Genomic DNA, 20,525 nt, shown 5'->3' with positions numbered 1-20,525 from the left:
GCTCCCCCTGTGGCCGCTGTGGGAGCTGCGGTGCCAGCAGCTGTGAGTTCTAGTCCTTCTATGCTCACAGTGAGTGATGAGGATGGGCTGAACGGTCACAAGGTCCAACAACAAACTCCTCGGTTATCCAACTCTGAGATGTTGTTGAACCTTCCTTCCTTAATGCCACACTTGAGTAAAGAGCAGGAAGCTGACATGGTGGGGCTCATTCATAATTTTCCTTGTCTATTTGTAGATGTTCCAACTCGCACTACTGTTTTGCAACATGACATAGATGTAGGTGATGCAAAGCCGATAAAGCAGCATCCCTATCAAGTGAACACAGTGAAGAGATCACTGATGAAGCAGGAGGTTGCATATTTGTTGGAGCATCACTTGGCACACCACAGTTCAAGTCCATGGAGCTCCCCATGTCTGTTGGTTCCAAAGCATGATAGCACGCCCCGTTTCTGCACGGATTATCGCAAGGTAAATGCGGTCACGGTTCCTGACTCTTTTCCCATGCCGCGTATTGATGACTGCATAGATACCATTGGGTCCGCCTCCTATGTTACCAAGCTGGATCTTTTAAAAGGTTATTGGCAGGTGCCACTTTCACCTAGAGCCTCAGAAATATCTGCCTTTGCTACACCTGATACCTTCCTCCAATATTCAGTTATGGCGTTTGGAATGCGAAATGCTCCGGCAACATTCCAACGGCTAGTAACTATAGTGCTCGGAGATGTGCCCAACTGTACAGCGTACCTTGATGATGTGGTGGTACACTCAAGAGAGTGGTCTGATCACATGGGCTCACTGAGAACAGTGTTCCAGCGGTTGGCAGCGCTTCTCTGACCTTGAACTTGGCCAAATGTGAGTTTGGGAAAGCAACAGTGACCTACTTGGGAAAACAGGTCGGCGGTGGAAAAGTGCGTCCCCTTGAGGCCAAGGTGGAAGCCATCACATCTTTCCCAGTACCAACCACACGGCGGGAGCTGCGCCGATTTCTCGGGATGACCGGTTACTACAGAGGGTTCTGTAGGAACTTCTCCTCGGTTGCAGCCCCTCTGACTGACCTGATCAGTCCCTTAGTGTCGTTTGTGTGGTCAGATAGGTTTCAGACAGCTTTTGAAAGCTGTAAAGCCCTTTTGTGCAATGCCCCAGTCCTTAGCGCTCCTAATTTTGATGCACCCTTTTCTATTGAAGTTGATGCTAGTTGTATTGGGGCAGGTGCAGTTCTAACCCAGATGGGTTCCGACGGTTTGGTCCATCCTGTAGGGTACTTCTCAAAGAAGTTCAACAGCAGCCAGACACGCTACTCTACAATAGAGCAGGAGACGTTGGCCTTACTGCTTGCACTACAGTTCTTTGAGGTATATGTGGGGTCTAGTGTGGAGCCTGTGGTTGTATACACAGACCACAACCCACTGGTTTTCCTGCATCAAATGTATAACCACAACCGCCGTTTAATGCGGTGGTATCTGGTTATGCAAAATTATAATTTAGTAATCCGCCATAAGAAAGGCGCTGATAATGTTTTTCCTGATGCCCTTTCTCGTGTTTGGCCTGTTGCAGGTGGTTATTTTTTGAAAGGGGAACAATAATGGAATATGGTTATGGGGATGGTGTGGGTTATCGTCATGCCATAAAATAAAAAACCTGTCAGAAGCACACACACGTTTTATATAGTACAATAAAACCTGTCAAACATTACTTATGTGCACCAGATTATGATACTGCTACCTCAACAGCAGATAAACTACTTTTCCGTATAGTGTTTTATACATACATTGGGCCCTAGTTTCGTAAACCATCGCAGGGCGGCGCAGGGTGGCGCAGCCGGCGCAGTGCAAGTTTCGACCCGCGCAGCCTTGCGCACCGTCAGTTTGGCAGTTTGGTAGATCGCCTGCGCCAAGATGGGTGTGGCGGCGCAGCAGGGGGAGGCGTCACAGATTCAGCTTGGCGTAGCGGAAGTTTCGTGGCAAAAAGCCTCGCCGAGACTGCGCTGAAAGCTCGCCAGCTCCGACCTGGTCTACTTTCGGCGCAAGGCGCAAGGCGTAAATAAAGTCCATTGATTCAATGCGAATCACAGCTGGCGGAGTGGAAGTTTGGCTGACGGCGCGCAGTGCGCACACGTCACCGAGACCTCACAGGCAGGTTTCCACAGTTCCAGGCACATTTAAATGCAATCAATAATCACAACAAACACTATTTAATGCAACTGATTGAATCAACACGTGAATTTATATCTATATAGATTGTCCCGTCACATCTGACGTCAGATCAAAGGCGGATGGCACACGTAACGGAAACTCAGCCTCTCGGACCAAAACATCTCCCTCTCTATCTCCTGTTTTTTATAATATGGGCATTGTTATTATTATGATACGCGCGCACAGCGCGTGATGCGCGTGGTGGGAGCGGCGGCGCTGCTTCTGTCATTGGGTTGTCAAGTGACGGATCTTGCACTGAACCTCCCCTAACGCATTAAAGGAGAGGAGAGGAGCTCATTTGATTGGTGAAGATCTGAATCGGCTGTATTAATCCCAGTCCACGCCTCGTCTCCTCCTCGTCTCCTCCTCGTCTCCCACTCACGCCTTCTTCTCCTCCCTCTTTCCCACTTGCGCCGGTGGGCGAGACGGGAAGAGTGCCTGCGCGAGGCTGCGCGGTGTACGAAACTTGCAAAGTCCAGGCGGACACACCCCGTCGGCGCGGCGCAGCTGCGCTGAAAGCTGACTGCGCCTGGTCTACGAAACTAGGGCCCATTATGTTCATACATTACATATATTTAGGGACTGTACGTTATTTATTTTAAGACAATGCAATCAACATGGCAGAATTAATATGACCCCTCCCCAGACAACTCAATATGTCACATCACAAATATTGAGTGACCAATGGTCAGTTATTAATAATTCTCATCAATAACATCGTGTGACGAACATCTGCTCCAGTCGCAAAAACTCCGACCGAACTGTGTGAATGCGTAAGTTAATAGTGGTATAATTTGACTGCCCCATCATAAGAACACTACTAGATCTGACAGGTCTGTGTTTAGAGGAAAACTGGTTTCCAATATGGAAAATGAGAGGCAAACTCGGGACTATATAACATGAAGGCAAACAGTAAGCTGATGGAAATAAGGTCAGATATGAGTTATGATGTTGATGAGTTAAATTCAATAATCACAAACGTATTGTGTGAGTCAGCAGAGGAGGTTCTTGGTAAATCGTCTGGCATGAGGAAAAGGAGAATGGTACCTTGGTGGTCAGATGAAGGAAGCAGTTAAATCCAGAAATAAAGCTTTCAGAAAGGTTAAATCAAATATCAATTTAATGGAATACAAAAAATCTTAGTCAAAGGTTAAAAGAGTCGTAAGAGAAGCTTAAAGGAAATATTGGCGTGACTTGTAGTACGATAGTTGCAGAAGTAAAAGTGGGTGATGTTTGGAATATGATTAAGAAGATGGGATAAGATAGTCCTTTATTCGTCCAGTAGTGGGGAAATTTACAGTGTTACAGCAGCAAGAGAGAAAAGATAAGGATAATAAATAATAAATAATAAACATGCACTTACAAGAAAAGTACAATATAAAAAAAAGATTAACACTAAGACTATATAAAGAGAGTTAAATAGAGTAGAATGTATAGTGTACATAATAGACAATTTCCAGAATATATACAGTATGGACTAGACATTTACATTATAGACAGAGATTGAGGCATTAGAAGGGAGTTTTCTTACCTGTAATTGAAGACAATGATGCGGAGGCAGTAACTAATCTGTAGAGAGCGAGATATTCGTGTGGGTCCCTGCGCATAAAGGTGTTGAGAGGAATGAGGAAGCAGACAAGCTGGCAAAAGAGGATAATCAGTTAATCAGAGATCAAGGTTATCATCAAACAGAAAGTTAAAATGTGGCAGACTGAGTGGGATAAGGAGAAAAGGGGCAGGCATCTTTACAAAATACAGCCAAATATGTCAAGAAGTAAAACAAGTTATATAAATAGACAGGAGGAGGTCTGGTTCTCTCGATTGAGAATAGGTCATACTGGTTTTAACAGTATTTATGAATCATGAACAAACATCTGGAACATGCGAGTTTTGTGGAGTGAGAGAAGATGTGGAGCATGTTTTGCTGAATTGTGAAAGATTCTCTAGACAAAGAGAAAAACTGAAAAGGGCAGTGAGTGAGTTTTTTCCCTGGAAACGTTGTTGGATGAGCCTAGATCAGGAAATATCACGAGTTCCATAATAACCTTTATCAAAGACTCACAGTTAGCAAACAGGATTTAGTATTCTTTGTTTTGTTTTGATTTGTTTGTTTGTTTATTTGGTTTTCTATATATTTGTTTATGTTTTATTTGATTTGAGTCATTCTTCTTTGGAAAATATCCATCGAATTTCACGTCTGTCCAGTAGATGGCGGTAATACACCTTGCTTGTAAACTGCCAAAAAAACATCACATAAGAAGAAGATCAACGACTTCCGGTAGGTTTGTCGGACCCGTGTTGGAATCTTGAAAAAGTCAAGTATTTTAAGTTTTTAGGAATATGGCTGGACGAAAGGATGACAGGGAAAAAACAAGTTGAAATGGTTTCATTGAAGTGTGGGAAAATAATTAATGTCCTTAGGTGTGTGGCTGGGTCAGACTGGGGGGCTGATAGAGAATCAATGATGATGATCTACAGAGCAATGATAAGATCAGCTATTGACTATGGAAGTATGGTTTATGGATCAGCAGCTCCGTCAGTGATCAGGAAACTAGACATCGTCCAAGCAAAAGCCCTAAGAGTGTGCTGTGGAGCATTCAGAACAACTCCAATACCAGCATTACTGATAGAAATGGGGGAGATGCCGTTAGAAATCAGGAGACATAAACTTGGTTTGAGATATTTAATGAAGCTCAAAGGACAAAAAGAAATGTTACCAACAAAGAACCTTCTGAGTGAACATTGGGAGTTTATGGGAACATCAAAAAGGACTAAAACAAATCTTGCAGAAAAATTAAAATCTGTGGCACAGGAAATTGGAATTGTGGATATAAGTGTGTGTCCTCCAGTGTGTCGTCCAGCTGTGGCCTCATGGTTGGTTCCAGATCCCATTGTTGACCTAAAGCTTTTGAATAAAAGCAAATCAAGGACGTCAGAGGTTGTAGTAAAGGAGGTAAAAATCTGGCAGCAACTAAAATGGGGAAACCACCTACAAATTTATACAAATGGGTCAAAAGATCATGAGAGTGGGAAAGTGGCAGTTGGTATCAGCATACCTGAAATCGGGTATAAAAAAGATACAGAATATCAAATCATATGTCAGTCTTCACAGCAGAAATGGTGGCAGTTCTGTTGGCAGTAAGATGGGTTGAGGACAATAAACAGGAAAATGCAATCATATGCAGTGATTCAGCAGCAACATTAACTACAATAAAATAAGCTAAATCCAAGTCCAGACCTGATTTAGTTGTAGAAATTTTACAATCTTTGTTTAGAATCCACAAGGCAGGGTATGAGGTGGGGTTTCTTTGGGTTCCGGCACATATGGGTGTGAAAGGGAATGAGGAGGCGGATGAGATGGCAAAGCAGGCGGTGATGGAGGAAATTGTGCAAATTCAGTTGCAATATGGGGCACCAGAGTATAGTGAAATAATAAACAGGTATCTAAAAGAAAAGTGGCAAAAGTCTTGGGAGAAGGAAAGGAAAGGAAGGGCATATTTTTCAGTGCAGGAAACTGTAAATAAAGACAAGTGCACTTACAGGTGCAGTAGGAAAGACTCTGTAGTAATCTCGAGATTGAGACTTGGACACTGTGGGCTGAGGAGTGGGTTGGCTCTGATTTGTAAGCATCCTGATGGCAAATGTGAGTGTGGAGATAGTGAGACAGTGAAACATGTACTACTCCAGTGCAAAATATACTCCAGTCAGAGAAGGACTCTCTTCAGGAATCTTGGAGCAGATGGGGAAACCGTTTTTAATATCTCTCTTAAGGACTCTAATTCAAGCCATCTCTGGCCAGGCGCGGTTTCGCTGCTATTCATATGCTAATTAGAGCCTTCGCTGTGGTTCGTTTTCGACAATTTTCGGCACAGACGAACACGGCGTTCGCAGCCTGTATACTGTCGTTAACTCTCGAAAATTAGGGACATTTCCGGGCGTTTACAGGGACGAAAATCCGACTTTTCATGCAGTGGTATTGTTGCATGCTCTCTCTGAGTGACTGTGATTTCTATCTTTTCTCGTTATTTGTATGTGATCTATTTAGTGTTTAGTTTTTGTTAGTTAGTTAGTGGCTTGTTCAGTGTTTTTTTCTGGGTGTTGGGGGGGTAGTCGGGCATTATGCCCGTTGTGGGAGTGCTGTGTCAAGTCTGTTTGTTTACACTACTGGCGACGTTAGCTTCAGCGTTAGCATCAGCCTCGGTGTTTATTGGGAAGTTGTCATTAAGCCCGTTCTAGTATTAAAACTCCGGGCTTGCGTTTGACTTTGTTGGTCGTACAGTAACCAGAGCTAGTTCAGAACATTGCTTCTCCGTCCGGACTTCTTCGGCTATTAGATAATGCTGGCTAGCTGACACCTATGTAAATAAGAGCGATCTGTCTTTGCTTGTGACTTTTTCAATTATTGGGCAGAAATACTGTTTACCAATGTTCTAAGAATTTTGTATAACCTCATGTCTTAAAGTTTTCTTTGTTCAGGTTACAGCTTTATGTGTTGAACTGTTTATTACTTTAGTATCCCCATGGCTGACCTAAATGTTATCAGAGGCCTGGTAGTCATGATGTCTTGTTCTACATGAAGGTTAACTGTCAGTGACGCGTTATCTCCTGTGCCTTTAAAAGACTCAAGTCACAACAGTGATTTGAGCACTTCCTCTGTAGCATCCTCACACGTTGTTGCATTGTAACTGCTCCTCTTGTACAAGATTAAAGTCAGACGTCGACTTTACTTATGTCTCCGATCTCCTCCTTGGGTGAATTTATTCGTTTACGGGAAAATTATTTTAACATTAAGTCTATTAGGGTTTGATATGGAAAAAAGCACAGATGAACACCTTGATAAATGCTGCCTGCAATACACAAGTCTATTTAAAACTGAAACTATCTTTGCTTATTAACAGGTGCTTCCTGGGCATCAATGGGTGACATGTCCGGTGAGTATGCTGGCCATGCAAGAACTGGGACATTTTCAGCTTCCAAGAATTGTGTACAGATCCTTGCAACATGGGGCCGTGCATTATCTTGCTGAAACATGAGGTGATGTTCATGGATGTATGGCACAACAATGGGCCTCAGGATCTCATCACGGTATCTCTGTGCATTCAAAATGCCATCAATAAAATGCACCTGTGTTCTTCGTCCATAACAGATGCCTGCCCATACCATAACCCCACCACCACCATGGGCCACTCGATCCACAACATTGACATCAGCAAAGCGCTCACCCACACGACGCCACACACGCTGTCTGCCATCTGCCCTGAACAATGTAAACCGAGATTCATCCGTGAAGAGAACACCTCTCCAACGTGCCAGACGCCATCGAATGTGAGCATTTGCCCACTCAAGTCTGTTACGGCGACGAGCTGGAGTCAGGTCAAGACCCCGATGAGGACGACGAGCATGCAGTTGAGCTTCCCTGAGACGGTTTCTGACAGTTTGTGCAGAAATTGTTTGGTTATACAAACCAATTGTTTCAGCAGCTTTCTGAGTGGCTGGCCTCAGACGATCTTGGAGGTGAACCTGCTGGATGTGGAGGTCCTGGGCTGGTGTGGTTACACGTGGTCTGCGGTTGTGAGGCCGGTTGGATGTACTGCCATATTCTCTGAAACGCCTTTGGAGACGGCTTATGGTGGAGAAATGAACATTCAATGCACGAGCAACAGATCTGGTTGACATTCCTGCTGTCAGCATGCCAATTGCACACTCCCTCAATGCTTGTGGCATCTGTGGCATTTTGCTGTGAGACAAAACTGCACATTTCAGAGTGGCCTTTTATTGTGGGCAGTATAGGGTACACCTGTGCACTAATCATGATGTCAGATCAGCATCTTGATGTGGCACACCTGTGAGGTGGGATGGATTATCTCAGCAAAGCAGAAGGGCTCACTATCACACATTTAGACAGATTTGTGAACAATGTTTGAGAGAAATGGTAATATTGTGTATCTGGAATGAATTTTAGATCTTTAAGTCCATCTCATGAAAAATGGGAGCAAAAACAAAAGTGTTGCGTTTATATTTTTGTTGAGTGTATCTATATAAGAACTACAGGGCCAAGGTTCTGTGGGACTTCAGCTTCCAGACTAAACAGCTCCTGGCTAACCAACCGGACATAGTGGTGGTGGACAAAGAGCAGAAGACAGTGGTGGTGATAGATGTGGCGATCCCAGCTGACGCCAACATCAGGAAGAAGGAACACGAGAAAAATGAGAAGTACCAAGGGTTGAAAGAGCAGCTGGAACAGATGTGGAAGGTCAAGGCTAGCGTGGTCCCCGTGGGCACTCGGGGCAGTAACCCCCAAACTGGGAGAGTGGCTCCAACAGATCCCAGGAACAACATCAGTCCAGAAGAGTGCAGTCCTAGGAACAGCCAAGATACTGCGCAGAACCCTCAAACTCCCAGGCCTCTGGTAGAGGACCCGAGCTTGAGGATGACATATAGGATATATATATACAACTTCATATTTTGACAGTTTATTACATATAATTACATATAATTTGGTGCAAATGTTATTGGCTGTATTGGAAGTCTTTACATTATTTTTTTCTTACAGAAAACATGTACGTCAGGATCAAACTCATACATTCACACCCGATTGCTCAGCATCGGGGGCAATTTGGCGTTGAGCCACAGCCGCCCCTAACAACTTCAGCAAAGAAATAATTAAAGACACAATGTGTAGAATTTTGATGTGAGCGATCACAACAACTTAACCCCAGTACCATTTGTTGAGACCATGAAAAGCTTGGTGCTCCCTGTGTTTTTGTAAGTATTTACATGTTTTGCAGGCATGTTCCCATCCAAAGTGAGACAATTTGAGTTCAAATCTGCTTCTCCAGTCAAAGTAGCTCATGTACTCTGAAGGATTTTGGTCAAGGTAGAGAAGCCACTCAGCCAGCTGCTTTGGAGTGGAAAAGTCATCCACATGAATGAAGGAGTCAGCTGGGATATGGTCCTCGTAATTTTGTCTTGGAGGGCCCAGAACTATTGGTACACTTCCTCCCATCATAGGTCTGTATAACTTCTCTGTGATGTAGTCTTTGTAGACAGAGTTTTCAAAGGAGAGGTAGAATTTACAACTAGAAACTATCTTTGAATAGTCTTGGTCACTTGTTTGTTGGCCAAAGGCGTTTCCATAAGCATCAATCTTGATGTGATCCTTCAGTTTATTGTAAAACTGAACTCTCCTATGTTGCAAGTTCCAGTTGCTCACAATCCAACACACCAACTTGTCCTTTGCTGGCAATTTGAAGCTTCGGTCTTCAGACTTCACTGGCAACAGATACCCATAAGGCACGGGAATACTTGAATCAAGGCGATAATTGCACGTCAAGTTGAATACGTCATCAAGTTGAGGGATTCGACCCAAGTTTGCAGGTGACTCCATATTTAACCACACCCATTTCTGAAAAAAAGGACGCGGCACAGTCGGCAAGTTTGATGGATCTCCATATAAGTCCCTGTGGTGGAAGAGAACTCCGTGGGCTTTATGGAAAAGTGCCTTGTCGTCCGTCAAGTGGCATCTTATGATATTGAAATCACTGCAGCTGAGATCATATTTGTAGTCAAAAGGCCACATCCAGATCAGTACAATGGTGTCAGGCTCAGTGTGCAGCGCTGTAGAACTGTTGGCGTTTGAATCCTGGTTCTCTGCTCTCTCTGCACATAGTAATTTAGGACAGAACTGGCGACCTCTCTCCGTGTTAATGCCCAAATTGGGGTACTTCGTGTCGGTGTTGTATGTATTAAAAATGATGAACAAGCACAACACCATCAGGCTGCTGAAAAGAAATAGCCGCAGAGACATCCGGTGGAAGGCTGAGCAGGTCATGGCTCACCTTTGGAGAGAAAATAGAGCCATTTTATTGAGACACAACATTTGACTGGACAATGCATTGACACAATGTTAAATTACCAGTGCATGTATGGAGTGAAGTATAGCATAGCATCTTCAAACGCTTATCCGGTGCCGGGTCACGGGGTGGAGTGAAGAACATGTTTATAAATGTGTTTACAACGCATCGTGTTTCTTTATAATAACTGTGGTTCTACAATGAGGGTTCCCTTAACCCTGCTACTCATTCCATCAGATGAAGACGGTGAACTACATTAATTGTGTTGCAGCAGTAAGAGACGTTTGCTCCCCTCAAATCTGTATATATATATATCACTATTCCTGCCACTAAGACTTTTGATTGTATTTTTTTTTACGAGGCCAAGATATTCCACTGGCTCTCGGGTTTAGACAGAGGGTTTCACATTTCACAATTGTGTGAAATCAACACGGTGTGGTTGATAATAATCATAATAAAGACAATAAAAGAGGTTAGAGACCTTATTAAAACTAGAGAGCCTACAGTTTGTTTTAAGAGGCGGACATGAAAGAAAAAAAAACGTTCACTAGATTATGATACTGCTACCTCAACAGCAGATAAACTACTATTCCGTATAGTGTTTTATACATACATTATGTTCATACATTACATATATTTAGGGACTGTATGTTATTTATTTTAAGACAATGCAATCAACATGGCAGAATTAATATGACCCCAGACAATTTATCAACTCAATATGTCACATCACAAATATTGAGTGACCAATGGTCAGTTATTAATAATTCTCATCAATAACATCGTGTGACAAACATCTGCTCCAGTCGCAAAAACTCCGACTGAACTGTGTGAATGCCTAAGTTAATAGTGGTATAATTTGACTTCCCCATCATAAGAACACTACTAGATCCGACAGGTCTGTGTTTAGAGGAAAACTGGTTACCAATATGGAAAATGAGAGGCAAACTGGGGATTATATAACATGAAGGCAAGTAATAAGCTGATGGAAATAAGGTCAGATATGAGTTATGATGTTGATGAGTTAAATTCAATAATCACAAACGCATTGTGTGAGTCAGCAGAGGAGGTTCTTGGTAAATCGTCTGGCATGAGGAAAAGGAGTATGGTACCTTGGTGGTCAGATGAAGGAAGCAGTTAAATCCAGAAATAAAGCTTTCAGAAAGGTTAAATCAAATATCAATTTAATGGAATACAAAAAATCTTAGTCAAAGGTTAAAAGAGTCGTAAGAGAAGCTTAAAGGAAATATTGGCGTGACTTGTAGTACGATAGTTGCAGAAGTAAAAGTGGGTGATGTTTGGAATATGATTAAGAAGATGGGATAAGTATATATAAGGATAATAAATAATGAATAATAAACATGCACTAACAAGAAAAGTACAATATTAAAAAAAGATTAACACTAAGACTATATAAAGAGAGTTAAATAGAGTAGAATGTATAGTGTACATAATAGACAATTTCCAGAATATATACAGTATGGACTAGACATTTACATTATAGACAGAGATTGAGGCATTAGAAGGGAGTTTTCTTACCTGTAATTGAAGACAATGATGCGGAGGCAGTAACTAATCTGTAGAGAGCGAGATATTCGTGTGGGTCCCTGCGCATAAAGGTGTTGAGAGGAATAAGGAAGCAGACAAGCTGGCAAAAGAGGATAATCAGTTAATCAGAGATCAAGGTTATCATCAAACAGAAAGTTAATAAATGTGGCAGACTGAGTGGGATAAGGAGAAAAGGGGCAGGCATCTTTACAAAATACAGCCAAATATGTCAAGAAGTAAAACAAGTTATATAAATAGACAGGAGGAGGTCTGGTTCTCTCGATTGAGAATAGGTCATACTGGTTTTAACAGTATTTATGAATCATGAACAAACATCTGGAACATGCGAGTTTTGTGGAGTGAGAGAAGATGTGGAGCATGTTTTGCTGAATTGTGAAAGATTCTCTAGACAAAGAGAAAAACTGAAAAGGGCAGTGAGTGAGTTTTTTCCCTGGAAACGTTGTTGGATGAGGTGAGGTCAGGAGTTCCATAATAACCTTAATCAAAGACTCACAGTTAGCAAACAGGATTTAGTATTCTTTGTTTTGTTTTGATTTGTTTTTTTTTGCTTGTTTGTTTGTTTATTTGGTTTTCTATATATTTTTTAAGTTTTATTTGATTTGAGTCATTCTTCTTTCGAATTTCACGTCTGTCCAGTAGATGGCGGTAATACCCCTTGCTTGTAAACTGCCAAAAAAACATCACAGAAGAAGAAGATCAACGACTTCCGGTAGGTTTGTCGGACCCTTGTTGGAGACGGACCGGAAACAGCGTGAGGTTACCGACTACAGTTCTGAAGTGCTACACCTGGTAAGTTTCCAACGAGCTTGATTTTCTCCTTCTTTTGACAAACTCCGACGCCGCTTCGTCCAAACGCGCGGCCGCTTATCTGCCTCTCGTCCGCTGTAAAACCTGTAAACGGAAACATACTCCCTACTCCCTATATAGGGTAGTTCTATGGAGGGCACTATATAGTGGACTCAAAGGCAAAATGAAAAAACACTTTCGGACACTACTCGGGGGATTTCTTTCGGCGCCGTTGATGACGTTGTCCTGACGCATAATTAATACGTGTCAGATTCCGCCAACGGCTCTTAAGTCTCACGCAGAGAAATTACCAGGATAATTATTTTTTAATACATATTCGTTGCGAAAATTACCGCGGTGAAGTTAGTTTTAAGTTGGATATTCGACGGATATTCACTCCGGTTCCAGCCGCGACTTGACTGAGGTTTGCCCAGTGTTGGCAGCAGGAGAACGGCCCCAGTGCCTCGCGCTAAGTCGTTGGAAAATGATTAAGGGACCGTCCTTAAATTACTTCCCAAAAATATACAAATACAAAATGATTGCATTTTTATCAATAGCTTCCCCATCATGTGACCCAGTGACTCCAAACCAGTATCCAATTGTATTCCTAAACTGATCAAATAAGACACACCACTGTTTATGCTATTTTTGTGCTTCGTTTATTTTTTATGAATATTAATATGCAGGAATTATCTTATTTTTTCAATAACTTCCACGTCACGTGACCTAGTGACTCCAAACCAGTAACTAATTGTATTCCTAAACTGATCAAATAAGACACAACACTTTTTATGCTATGTTAGTGCTTTGTGTATTTTTTATGAATATTAATATGCAGAAATTGTCTTATTTTTTCAATAACTTCGACGTCATGTGACCCAGTGACCCCAAACCAGTATACAATTGTATTACCAAACTGATCAAATAAGGCACACCACTGTTTATGCTATTTTTGTGCTTCGTTTATTTTTTATGGATATTAATATGCAGAAATTATCTTATTGTTTTAATAACTTCCACATCACGTGACCCAGGAATACAATTGGATACTGGTTTGGAGTCACTGGGTCACATTATGTGGAAGTTATTGAAAAAAATAAGATAATATTAATATCTTATTTTTTAATATTCATACAAAATAGACAAAGCACTAAAATAGCATAAAATGTGGTGTGTCTTATTCTATCAGTTTAGGAATACAATTGGATACTGGTTTGGAGTCACTGGGTCACATGATGTGGAAGTTATTGAAAAAATAAGATAATTTCTGCATATTAATATTCATAAAAAATACACAAAGCACTAACATAGCATAAAAAGTGGTGTGTCTTATTTGATCAGTTTAGGAATACAATTGGATACTGGTTTGGAGTCACTGGGTCACATGATGGGGAAGCTATTGATAAAAATGCAATCATTTTGTATTCGTATATTTATGGGAAGTAATTTAAGGACGGTCCCTTAATCATTTTCCAACGACTTAGCGCGAGGCACTGGGGCCGTTCTCCTGCTGCCAACACTGGGCAAACCTCAGTAAAGTCGCGGCTGGAACCGGAGTGAATATCCGTCGAATATCCAACTTAAAACTAACTTCACCGCGGTGCGAAAATTTACAAAACCAAAAGAACGAGTCCTCCAGCAATAAGGGGATTCCGTGGCCGTCTCATTTCTTGAGGAAAAAAATAATGAGACGATCACTACATCGTCCTCACTGCTATTTTTATTTTCAACGATCCCGATCGAGTCCAGGTGGACTTCCGGACCAGGTTGCAGCACTACCGGCACCCCACATCTCCGCGATCCACCATACCTGAACAGGCTGCAGTCCGTCCCCGATCCCAAACTCCTCGGCAATCGCTCGCCACAATCTGTCCCTCATCTCCGCATCGTTATAGTTTTCAGACTGTCATACGGCGCTTTGCTTTGAGTGACGGTTTTTGACGGACGAAGACCCCGCCACCGCCTCTCGTCACTGTAGCTTATCGCCGGCCGGCAGGCCGCCACGGTCACTGCCAACTGTCGCCGGCCACTGAAGCTTATCGCCGGCCGGCAGGCCGCCACGGCCACCGCCTACTGTCGCCGCCAACCGCCGCCTATCACCGGCCGCCGCGGCCACCAACTCGCCCAAAGTCTCGTATAAATAATTAATATATATCGCGTTTTTTTTAATTAAATAAAGGAAAACATCACACTTTGGCCGTTTGTGTCGTCTTGTTCTGCTCTGCAATACATATATTAAATATTAACATTTATTATTGTACGATTATTCATATTTCCTCCGCTTTTTCCTGCTCTCTCTCCTCTCGTCCCTTCGCGATTTGTCTTTCAGCGCAATGCATGATGGTAAAATTTGCTCGGCTAGTGACCATCGGCTGTACACTACTTTTCACGATGCATTGTGGGAAACTTTGAGTGCACTATATAGGGAATAGTAATGCTCACTACACATTCGGACACCCCTACAAAATGGCGAACTCCCTATATAGTGCACTATATAGGGAGTAGGGAGTGATTTCGGACACAGCCACGGCTCGTCTCTGTGCAGACAGAAACCGGAGCAGACCACAGTCCCACCAGCCTCCACGTTAAACCTGCTCATACCGCTAACACTGCGGGATGATGGTTCTCATCCGGGGCCTTTGAAACTAAGAACTGAATCTCACGTGAATGTTTTGGTGATAAAGTTCAGCACTGAGTTCATGGACAGACTCTATTTAAAATCAGATATTATCCCCTTTTCATTCAAATGTTTTTAGTTGACAGTTTGTCACCAGGTGCGACTAACGCAGTGAAATACAACAGTCCTGCTATAAAGTCTCCCTTTTTATGAACTTTTTTGTTGTTGTTGAAACTCAGGTAGAGGTGTTGAATCAACCGTATGATCATTTAGCTTATATCACTATGTAATAAAACAGCCCACCTTGGTTATTTAGGGTAACATTTAGTGTAGTTTTGTAAGCTTGCGGCTGCTTGTGTAAAAGTGACATTTATTCATTTTCTGCTGTTTGTCTTGTTCAGGTGCGTCTGTTTAGAAGTCTCTGCAGCACAGACAAGATGTTGAGAAGCGCCACAGCACAGGTGAGCAGACAGTGTTATTAATACAGCTGCCACTAATGATTATAGTCATCTGTTGATGATTGTCTTGATTAATCGATTATTTTCTTTGGATCTTTTTCATTGCCCTATATATTTATATTAAAGGTATATTTATTATTTAATATTGGCTTAAATGTCATTCCTTAATTATCTAGCTGGTGATGCATTTAATACATTTTTCGTACTGGATATATTTTCTTTCATACATACACACTTATACAAAGAGAATCTTGAGCACTATTTGACCGGACAGAGAGATTATTAATGTTTTTAATGATCAGATTTCCAGACACAACTTTTAAGCTCTCAGTTAAATTCTTAGTTGTAATTTATTGCATTGCATACCAGAAGAAAATCATCTCAGTTAATGAGGATGATGGGATGGAAACACTCGAGTGTATGCAGGGAGACGCACGCAGGCTCTGCACAGCTTTCCAAAGTAAATATTTGATCTCGTCCTTCCACAGATTTTCAGACAGGCGGTGAGATACGGCAGCACGGACGCCAGCCTCATCCTGGAGAGATGTGAGTGAACGTTCTGGGTTTGCTTCTCATGCCTGTCCGATGTTCATTTCACCCTCCCGTCCAATAATCCGGTTCTGTGTTTTTATTCCAGCGATAAACCGCGTGCAGCTGTTGGGCCGAGTGGGTCAGGACCCCGTGATGAGACAGGTGGAAGGTCGTAACCCGGTTACCATCTTCTCGTTGGCAACCAATGAAATGTGGCGCACTGGAGACGCAGAGACGACCGCAACAGGTACGATGTCATGTGACTTAATGAAGATACAGAAACACAGTCTTTTATGTGGTCATTTTTATCACAAGTAAACTCTGTGTGCTTCATGCTTAAATGACAAAGACCACATATTTATTTAACATACATGAATGAATCATGTGTCTGAGCAAATCAGATCTAGGTTTGCTTGATAAAGTGGACACAACAGATCTCAGGTCAGCAGAGACAAAAGATCTGGATATTAAACTAAACTTAGTCACATAAAATCTGATGACCAGAGAAGACATAAAACGCGATTTTAGCCACCCGACACTTCAGCCCTGTTGACTAAAAATCTTTCTTTTTAAAACTATATTATTTGACTGTAATCAGACACGTGGCAGTTAATTGTAGGTGAAATACAAAGCAGATAAGACGTATTTTGTTTGCCTAAGCTTCCATATTTCTCCACACATTTGTCTTTACGCTTTACTGAATCTACAAGTCGCAGCACTCTGGCCTTCCGCTGTGGTTTTTCTAGTCGGACAGGTGACGTGTTTGTGCTCGCTGAAGGACAACCGCTGAATAAATCTTCAGGGCTGAAATATCCTCTATCATTTCAGTGTCGCCGTTTCTCCTCCAGGAGCTGTGTTGGTGAAGGTGCAACACATTTATGTCATGACGCTCCGGTGAAAACCAATTTTAGATTTAGTGATTGTGTTAATAAACCTTTAAAATAGTAAATTAAATTGTAGGCAAATGGATTTGGCACAAAGCTGGACGGCTTGTTATCTGAGCTCATGAAGTGTTCTGGAGGTGCTTGGTTTTCACAGTTATGATGTTGAAAATGAAAGATTAATTTCATTTTGATTGTAGTGTAATGTTTATTTTCAGTGTGTTTTGTGATATAAGAAATAATTGAAGGCAGCTAATGGACATATTCACATATTTGGACTAATAGTAATAATTAATTTGCCATGGAGTTTATGTTTAAGTGAGGTAAAATAATGTTGCATTAGCTGCAAATTGTAAGTCAAAAGTTTCATATTTTGCCACTAGAGGTCATTATTTTTCAGAAAGTGCTACCAATTTTATTCATCCCACGCTGGGAAAATTCAAATATAACAGCAGCTCAATCGTCAAAGAAGCAAGAAAGAAAAGGGATTGAGTGATAAATAACAATTAGGCTGATTCAAAATAAATAAATGAGCAGTGTAGCTATGTTTATAGGTAGTAGGTTTTCACCTGCAAGAAATGTGCTTTGGTATTTTGGTGCATAACAATACATTGTAAATAGAGAAATAGAGAGAAAATAAAAAAGCACTGCAAGTGAAGAATATTAAATAGAAATAAACAATAGAATATATGAACACGCTTGTGTTTAGAAATGTCAAAGAGCTGTGTACGATGTTGATGAAGCGGAGTGTAAACGTGTGAACAATATTTCTGAGATGAGGCTGATTGATGTGCTGCTGTTGTTGTGACTCCAGGTGACATCAGCCAGAAGACGACGTGGCATCGCGTGTCCGTGTTCAAACCTGGTTTGAGAGACGTGGCCTACCAGTACGTCAAGAAAGGGTACGACCCGTCCCAGCCGAGGACCTCCAACACTTAGTTTATCTTTACTTTGTTGGTGATATTCAGTTGAGAGGCAGATAGGAAGCGTGAGAGATGCACCAAGGGAGGTTTTGTGGTGTTGATGTCTTTCACCACTGCGTCCCTGAAGGAGACACAATGCAAAATGTACATTTTGAGCATCTTAAAGGCTTCAGAAGTGGCCGTACCAGTTTAGTTTTCCCTTCATAAAGAACAGCAGCACTTATTTCCAGTAACAGAGGATTCCTGTGGTGGTAAGTTTTCATGACAGAAATGCACTAAAAATATCCCTAAAAGCTTCAGTTGCTGGAGCATCCGCTTTACCGCTGTATGATCGTTCTTACATCTACTTAACACAGCGGCTAGTTTTTATTTCTATCAAGTTCATCGAGCACAGGCCTTCCTAAAGTCTGCCTCCGGAGGAGATTTTATTAAGGTCCACAAGTACATTTGGAGAATTTCTTCCATAGTTTTTTTTAATTTAACGTTCTATCTGCAGTTCACATGAGAGCCACAGGGGGGAGCCGGAGTCTTTGTATAGTTCTGATTGTAGCTACTAATATTGTGACTTTATTTGGGTGATCATCATTCCTAGAAGACAGTAAATGTTGAGTTAAAGGAAGACTATGCTTTTTATTTGATTATTTGTTTTATTTAGAAATAGTAAATACAGCAGATAAGTTACGGGCCATGTGCCTTAAGTTGTATTCAAGGGACTATATTTCCCATAATGCTCTAGGAGTGATGCTAATAATAATTTGATACCAAGAAGATAGATTTTCACTGTAATGCGAAAGTAATTCTCCACCTGAATGTCTCAAACCAGATACAATTATTTTTAAAAAATGCTTAAAGTTTCTTGAAAACTTTATAAAAACCATAAAATGTGTGAATGCAAAAGGTTCATAAAATCTGATCCCATGTCTGTCTATCTCTTTCAGGTCTAGGATCCTAGTGGAAGGGAAACTGGATTACGGAGAATATGTGGACAAGAACCAAGTCAGACGCCAAGCCACCACCATCATCGCAGGTCAGACGACAAACACACAAGCTTCTGTGACACATTCACCGCTTTGGGAAAATGCTGGCAGTGTTTCTCATCATGTCATGCAGGCGGCAACCTTAAGCTGTGATTCATAGTCCTGTTTACCATCTGGGTTTCTGACACAAACATAGAATGGTATAGTAATGTTTTAGACGGATTGTTTTGGGTTCGTTACACGGGCAGCTGACGGTCCTTAACTTCCTTGAGCCTCTAGAGCTGTAGTTCAACAAACGGATGAAGTTACAGGTGAAATTGTTTGGAAGATTAATTTCATATTTAGTTAAATTCTTTGTTCCTTCCAGACAACATCGTCTTCCTGAGCGACAACGTTCGAGACAGAACCTGAAGCACTTAACTCCTCGTCTCCACAACAAGACTTTGGTGTTCTCTTGTTTGTATAAAAGAAGCCCGAGGACCCGAACGCCCCCTCGTAAAGGAACTGACTTACCCAAAGAGAACGGGGCACAGAATATGCTGCGACACCGTGGTCATGTTTGCTTGCAGCTCCTCCTGTCTGACCTTTTTAAAGCATCAAGAGAAGCAGAAAGAGCTCAACTTGTGTTGTAAAAATGCACATATTGATTTTTTTTTTGTTTTTCTTAGAAAATAGAGTGAAAAATGTTTCACTGTTTGAAGATGTTCCTCGTGTTGAGGATCATAGACAAAAGTTACTATAGTTTATCTTCATTGTGCCAGTAAGGACTGTCTCTTTGAACTCAATAAATCAGGAAGTGTTTCTATGTGAGGAATGGTGTAAATCAGGGGTCTCACTTCTCAATGACCTCTGTATGTTTGTAGGGAACATTTAGGAGGTTTATTCGTGGACATTTAATTGGATTTGTTGACAATAAGAAACATTTTTCACAAGTTCTTCCCAGATTTATCGTTTTCACAAAGCAACATATAAAGTGTTTGTTCGTCCTTCTTCAGGCTCGTCTAATGTGCAGATCACGAAACATGATCCTTTTTTAGAGGACGCACGTTCAATTAGGTTCACATTTTCATTCCTATTTGCACGAGTTGATCGTGCATAGTTATAACGTGTATGTTTGTCTAATGTCTTGTTTTCTGCGTTGTCACACTCTTGTCAGTTATCACTGGTACCTGTTTCTCATTTCCTTCCTCCGCCTCTCTGTGGCTTCTTCATTTCTCTGTAACTGTTCCTATAATAAACCTGTTTTTTCAGACTCGTCCAGTCTTCACATTTGTTACAGAGTGAGAGCTTGTATGATTTAACCTCCCTTTGTTCATAATTGCTCCAATTAAAAAAAACAAACTTGAAATGTATATTATAAATCAAAGAGAATTCAATGAAGATAAATAACAGAAACAAACGTTTTTTATGGAAAGTATGTGAAAGTAGTCTCCCTTGATAGGTTGTTTCTGTGGCAGTGGGGGCGGGCTCAAGTCAAAGGTATTCTTGGCTATAAGTAATTGGCTGCAGGAATAATCGAAGTCTTTTCTGATTGGCTTCGTCGTTTGTCAGTTTAAGGAGGTTGAGCGTGCGTTCAAAAGGGAAGAGATCTGATTGGTCGGGCAGCTGGATGTAGGCGGGGCTCTGAGTTTGGGGGAAACCTGTGGATTCTAGTTTAAAAAGATACGTCATTTTGACGGATTTAACCAGTGTGAGACCGGAAAAAGGTGGAGTGGATTTCAAAATCGAAGAAAAAAAG

The 20,525-nt window shown here is 41.6% G+C and overlaps 1 protein-coding gene and 1 pseudogene across 2 annotated transcripts; one reads left to right on the top strand and one right to left on the bottom strand.

Moving 5' to 3' along the window:
* Nucleotides 1–5,202: 5,202 nt before the first annotated feature.
* On the bottom strand, nucleotides 5,203–10,023 carry LOC311032198 (4-galactosyl-N-acetylglucosaminide 3-alpha-L-fucosyltransferase 9 pseudogene; annotated as a pseudogene). Its single transcript has 2 exons — nucleotides 9,005–10,023; nucleotides 5,203–5,248 (listed from the first exon to the last, which is right to left on the bottom strand). The product of its transcript is annotated as a 4-galactosyl-N-acetylglucosaminide 3-alpha-L-fucosyltransferase 9 pseudogene (transcript).
* A 2,215-nt stretch (nucleotides 10,024–12,238) lies between these two features.
* On the top strand, nucleotides 12,239–20,039 carry ssbp1 (single-stranded DNA binding protein 1). Its single transcript, XM_084038622.1, has 7 exons — nucleotides 12,239–12,403; nucleotides 15,419–15,478; nucleotides 15,964–16,021; nucleotides 16,113–16,253; nucleotides 17,702–17,789; nucleotides 18,749–18,837; nucleotides 19,155–20,039. The coding sequence occupies exons 1-7, from the start codon at nucleotides 12,254–12,256 to the stop codon at nucleotides 19,196–19,198; spliced, it is 630 nt and encodes a 209-aa protein (XP_083894748.1). The 5' UTR covers nucleotides 12,239–12,253; the 3' UTR covers nucleotides 19,199–20,039.
* Nucleotides 20,040–20,525: the final 486 nt, after the last annotated feature.

The sequence above is a fragment of the Eutrigla gurnardus genome, assembly GCF_963514095.1.
Source record: "Eutrigla gurnardus genome assembly, chromosome: 21".
Classification (NCBI taxonomy): domain Eukaryota; kingdom Metazoa; phylum Chordata; class Actinopteri; order Perciformes; family Triglidae; genus Eutrigla; species Eutrigla gurnardus.
This window is presented reverse-complemented; position numbering and strand designations above follow the sequence as displayed.